Genomic DNA, 6,300 nt, shown 5'->3' with positions numbered 1-6,300 from the left:
TGTGCCCAAGTGCCAGGCTCCCACCAGACCTATTTAAACACTTCACTTGTACAACACACGAGGAACTGGAGCACAGACCCTGTGAAATGCTGGGACATCATGGGACACCACAAGTCAGCAGCCCCCAGGAAGGACAGAAAAGTCACTTGTACTTGAGGCAATCAGCTGTGGTGAACCAAATACCACCTAGTTCATGCTTAAACATCCTCTGTGGAGAGGCTCCAACCACTGAACACATTTTGAAAAGAAAATACATGTATCCTTCTTACAAGGCTGGCACTGACCTCAGAAACAGCCTTATTACATTGAGATTAATATGCACTACCTTAATAGCAACCCTTACATCATTCACCCTGAGAAAACAATAAGCTACAAAAAAATGAGGTAACTGCACCACTAAAAAGAATTAATAAAAAAAATAGTAATAATAATAATAAAAATCTGAAAACACAAATATGTGAAGCTTTTTTTCTTAGCAAAGGGAAAAATCTCTGAGAGACTTTCAAGGAATTTAGGTGCTATAAAAATGGGAATATGTAATGCTCAAAGATAATTATTATATGTGTAGATGAGTAGTCAGTTCCCAACATATTACTTAGTTCCTTTTATTTGTTAGAAGATCAATCAACATTGTGGCTGTTTATCTGCCCATGACTTGGTCTGGATAAAGGCACTAAGAGCTTTAGAGGTGGGAGAATAAATTGCCCAGGAATCCTAAAAGCACACATTGAGAAGCCCTGGTCAAACATGAAGGCTCTTATTCAAACATTGAATGGGAGTTTTTAACCTCAGACCAAGATTGGAATAACCATGGAAAAGTGCCTACCTCTATTCTCTTCACATAGAGGATTTAGTTAAGTACTTCATTTTGCTTCAGTTTGCTATTTTCAGTGCAGTCTGAGATGCTAAAACATTTCAGCCCCAAAACACAGTTAAGGAGGTTGAAAGTCAGATTTGTCAGAAGCTTAAAAACTCTCTGGAATATTCTGTACAGTTGGAAAATGGGCAAGCCTTTCTGATGAAAACTATCTGCTGGTACAGATAGGAAAAAAATTACTGGAAGACAAACAACAAGCATAGAGTATTTTCTATTGTTGTTCTTTTCCTGTTTTTTCACTCTGACAAGTCTTTGTTTCTGGTATTTTAAATATTTTAAGCCTTAACTCTTTTTTTCCTCTTTACTTTTTGATCAAACATGCCTATGAACATGCCTATTTTCCTCCTAGCTCTTCATTAGGCTACAAAAACATAATCTCACTCCTAGTTAGCTTTTGTCCAGCCCTCCCTATGGTCTAAGCAGCCAGAGCTGGGATCTGCAAAGAGCCTGGAGTTTGGAGGCAGCAGGAAGAGGACAGGGAGCACAGCAGTCGTGACTCACCTGTCTTCTATCCGAACCCAGAGGTCATTGAACTGCCGCTGGCGATGGTGTTTGTGCTGCTTCTTGTGCCATTTCTTCTGCCTGCCAAACTCCTCCAGCTGGCTGATGCTGTCGGGCAACAAGAGGTGAGGAGACAGGCTGTCTTCTTCGTCCATCTGCTGCGGCTTCAGGGAAGGAGACGCCAGTGGGACCTGCTCAGAAAGCTGGACAGGGGGCAGGGCTGTCACTGAGAGTCCCTCCAAGGCTGGGCTTGTCTTCGTCATCCTTGAACTGCAAAACACAACATTTAAATATGAGTAAAGGAGGAAGGGTGCCAAAATAAAGGTGAAAGCAGAAGACTGCACTGCTTGATGGGTGCCCCTGACTGCTGAGAAGGTACACAAGGCATTTGCTCTGGGGCAGCAAGTAAAGACAGCACTGGCATTTCATAGGAAGCCTTCAAGTAAACACTTAACTGAAAAACAGGGAAAAGGCAACAGATACTCTCTTGCTGTTTTCTGGCATTTTAATGACTCCTTAGAGGCCTTCAGGTCTCTGGTAGGGGTTGCCTCCCCTGCTGGGCTGAATGTCAAATGAGAAAACTCTGTCCAAGCTGGCAAATGACTCTCTTTGAGGAAAGCAGATACCTGAAGAGAAGCTGATCTTAAATTAACGAGATAACACAAGTTATCTCTTATCTCTTTTTTGCTTTTATTTTTTCCCTAGCTTTGGATATCATCTGTAGAACACAAGTCATTGTTTCAACTGCAGCAAGAATTATGTCTTCTCATCCAGTCAGGATTGGGGACATGGAAGCCTAGGCTGATTATGGAAGCACGGAAGCTTGGCAGCTGGGATGGGATATGTGAGACCTGAACTCCAGCAGGTAATGAAGAAAAAAGGGGTAAACAATCCTGCCAGAGCTCCTCAATCCTTTCTGAAGTATTACCACCTCTTGTACAAACTGGAATGATGCAGAAAAAGACCTTTTATTTTCATCTTCTAGAGTTTCACTGATTTTAGAAGAAAGTCAATATAAACTCTCTCCTTTGGTATGCAGCCATGTGAACTTATTGTGAGCTAAGATAGCTGAAACAAAAACCTAATAAACCAGGACTGACATAAAGTTATTTTTCTCCCCTAACTTCAGTAGAAGTTGATATTGAGTCTTAATTGCAAGAAATTTTCTTGTCCCTGGGATGGGCCAATGAGTTGTACATACAGAAAATGGGAGAGAATTAATAGGCAATATGAAGCTGTGGTCTGCAAAACTATTTCTATTACATGGATGCTATGACTTTTATGACAGAAACAATTAAAGCCACGTGAAAAATTTTGCCTCCTGAGTGAAACCAGTAAGACATTTTAATGAAAAAGTAATAAAAAATCCTAAACTTCATTGGTGACAATGTACAAAATGTGCCGCAAGTGAAACCACATGTTTCATTTATGGAACATTTTGTTCTCTTCCAAAAAAGTCACATCTACTACTAATGAAAGCATTTTTTCTTTTTGACTTTCTTGAAGTCTGTTACAATACCAGTCTTCATGGTCACCTCTATTTCTACTGCATTGTGTTTCATCTAAAGTATTTCCAATACCTACTGAAAATTAATTATTGTTATTATGACACTCACTAGCAAATACTACAGTAACTTAAGTCACTTGTAGCCAACATTTATGAAGTTCTTCAGAGATCATACAACAGATAAGGGAAAACCAGAAAGTTTCTAAAAATTAATTTTAAAATTTTTTATGGTTGGTTTCATTAATAAAACGCACAAGAAAATCCCTTCTTCTTCTTATTTTCCCAATCATTTAGACTCCCAGTGAATCCTTTCCAAACTCATTCATACTCACTCCATGCTCTATTTTATATCACAGATAGATCTGCTGGTTCTACATTTTTCCCCATTAAGACTTTCTTTCATGCTTCATGTTGAGGGTGAATGTTCCCCAGTACAGCAGTTTCCTTCTCGAGTTCTTGGTGCTCTCCAAAGCCTTTAAGAATTCTTTGGCTACGGCACAGGCTCGTGGCTGAAGCAAAGCCATCTCCAGAACACGTAAATGAAGAGGTGCTCACAGGTTTGGGGGGGGGTCTCATAGGCCACAGTGAAGAGTTTTAATTTTTATCAAACCATGATGGTGTATCAGCGAAGTACAAACATCTACCAACATTTAGCAGCTTGGAGGATTACACAGTGTGAGCTTGGACAGGAGAGTTTAGGCAGGTAGGAAGGAGCTGGACCAAGCACCTACAGACACCATGTGCATCCTGAGATGGCAGCAGAGACCAGTGGGTGGCAGGAAGCCACTGGAACCAAGCTGTAGCCAAGATTTCTGTTTCCATCAACTTCTTTCTCCGTGCCTTCTGCTCTGATCAGTCAACAACTCCCTGAGATGCTGCAGGCAGGAGCAGCCCCCATGTGCCAGCACAAGGCTGAGGCTGCTCTTTGATTCCTTGAGTGGTCTTAGGGATATCTGAACACCTACTTTCCACCTTTTAACACCTACTATTTTCTTACACGTGTTTACCTTGCTCTGAGCTCCCTGTAAACTGGAACCAGTAGAGAGGTGTTTTTATGGGTTGAGATTTTACAAACCACTTAAGACGACTGGCAGCTCCCTTCTTATTAAAATTAATGACTTTGGGCATCAAAATCCCAGTGGTGGCTTTGAAAGTTTCTGGCTTAATTGTTTCCACTACCATCACATGAGCCACAGGTTGTAAACTTGATATTTCAGAACATTTTTTGGGAAGAGAATAAATAAACACTGGAAAAACGTTAAAATGCTGTAACCTAAAGAGGGTTATAAACTAACCACCAGCATGTTAGAGTCGAGTCAGGGGGAATAGATCCACTGTGGCAACTGCATATTACATTTAGTTGATATTTGTTTCATTATGCCTGCACTAATATTTTTTTAATTACTAGTAACTGTTAGTAATTGCACCAAGACCTAAAAGGTACTTTTGAAAGCTGTATATTGATACATGCTTGCTCCTCTATAAGGAAAGTAAGATAGTTTGAAACTGATTTAAGAAATCAGTTACAATAATTATACTATATTATATATAAAAATAATAATTACAATAAAAATAAACAACAAATATTACAAACATATGATTAATTCATTATGAACATGGTTCTTTTCAAATAGGACTGTCATCCAAAGGCATTCTACCAGAAGGAAAATCAAAACAGAATATGGATATTTCATCCAAATACATTGCAAGAATATATAAAGATGTTAATTTAATGTAAGAAATATTTCCTATAAGATGATAATTTCCCTGTTGATTTAAAAAAAAATTATTAATACCAAGTGCTAGAATTTATTTATATTCTGGATTTTTCCCCTGAAAAATAAAGGCAAAAACCTGCCATCTGCAATCAGATATGTGGACAATCGATCTCTGCGTTACGTGAAGCTTTACTGTTAAATTCAACTGCTCATTTCATGGACTATTTCGTGCCTTTCCCCTGGTCTCAGTCTCTGTGCACTCTGTTAGCACAGCTGCACTGTATGAAACCATGGGGATATATTGGACTTTTTTTTCCATTCCTTCACTACTGCTGAGACAGCTTTTCAAGATACATAGTTATTTTTAAAGCCAGGGAGAAAGCAAGGCTAGTTTTGAGTTTGTGAGGCCACAGTGCCTTTCCTGAAGAAAGTGAGAAACTACCACCCAAACATCTTGGTCCACACAAAGATCTCAGAGATTTTTCATGAATAACTTGATAAAATTCCAGGCTTAGAGGTTCCACCCATTTTTAAATGTATCATTCCCACACAGGGTGGTCTTGGAAAAATGAAAATTATTTCAGGCCCTTAGGTGGGTTTTTTTTTCATCTCTGACCTTAATTTCCTTCCCCGGGATGTGCAGTCCTGCAAAACAAGTTCTCTAAAACAACCAAGTCCAAATAAGAAAACTTTGGACTCTCAACAAATATCCTATGTGGCTTGTTCCTAAGGTACAGAAAGCAGTGAAAACAGGAAAACATTTATTCTTGATAGTTCTTGAAAACTCTTAATCCACAGACAAAGACCTCTGTGGTTTTCTTTCACTTCTGGTGAAATTTGCCATCCTTTTCTAATTCTTTCCAAGAATTAAAAGAACAAAACAAAACATATAAGTTACTTGGACTGAGCTGGATGCTCCATTAGGCTGTCTCAGCATTTCTTTCTCTGCCTTGTGGTCTGCAGTGTCACTCTGTGCTGGCACTGACCACTGAAAATTGACTCATCACTGGGATTTGTTAGGGCTATTGAGTGGATCTGGTCAGAAGAATGTCATTAACACCATGATGTCCTGCAATATATTATTTTCATAATTCCCAGGCTTAAAACTGCATAGGTCAGGCAGGGCAGACCCCAGAAACGCCTCTGCCCTGACCTGCCAGAGTAACCCCAGCAACATTTGGGACTGAGTCCCATCAAGCCTCCCCATGGGCTTCCACAGGGCTGGGGAGGGACTTGCCCTTGCTGTATGCCTTTGCTGATGATACACATCTTCCAGGCAACGAAATCATCAATCTAATTTTTTTCAGCAATCTTGTGGTAACATCTCTGTTCCCTCAGATATGTGCAGAATCTTCCGAACTCCCAGTCTGCCAATTTGTTATTTGCATCCTGACTTTGCAGCACGAGCAATGGAAAAGTTTTGCTCAGAAGACTGCCATGCTTTGCACGGGCTTCCAAGCACAGCAACATCACTGAGGTTTTCTTGCTTCAATTCTCGGAACTGTCAGACAAGGGGAGATTTTGTTTCATCAAGAGAGGAGCTGCGGTGATAGCGAGGAATGTGAGATGTGGCAGCTTCATCCTCATGCCACCGTTCCTGGGATGCAGCCGGCTGACGGCCAGGCAGCGAGTTAGAAGTGTTTTATTGTGGATGGATTCTCATAAATTCCAGTTGGGGTGTCTTTGTGAAGGCAGGA

General features: G+C 40.2%; 2 protein-coding genes across 2 annotated transcripts in view; one reads left to right on the top strand and one right to left on the bottom strand.

Moving 5' to 3' along the window:
* The window catches only part of TRABD2B (TraB domain containing 2B), a 265,256-nt gene that overhangs the window by 22,791 nt on the left and 236,165 nt on the right, over positions 1-6,300 (bottom strand). Inside the window, exon 6 of the mRNA XM_021529047.3 lies at positions 1,379-1,648. Within this exon, the coding sequence (XP_021384722.2) occupies positions 1,379-1,648 (270 nt within the window). The remainder of the gene's footprint in view (positions 1-1,378; positions 1,649-6,300) is intronic.
* The window catches only part of FOXD2 (forkhead box D2), a 279,469-nt gene that overhangs the window by 259,326 nt on the left and 13,843 nt on the right, over positions 1-6,300 (top strand). Inside the window, 1 exon segment of the mRNA XM_085585677.1 lies at positions 2,084-2,243. The gene's annotated coding sequence lies outside the window, so the exon portion shown is untranslated.

This window comes from Lonchura striata, chromosome 8 (assembly GCF_050655825.1).
Source record: "Lonchura striata isolate lonStrDom1 chromosome 8, ASM5065582v1, whole genome shotgun sequence".
Lineage (NCBI taxonomy): Eukaryota > Metazoa > Chordata > Aves > Passeriformes > Estrildidae > Lonchura > Lonchura striata.
This window is presented reverse-complemented; position numbering and strand designations above follow the sequence as displayed.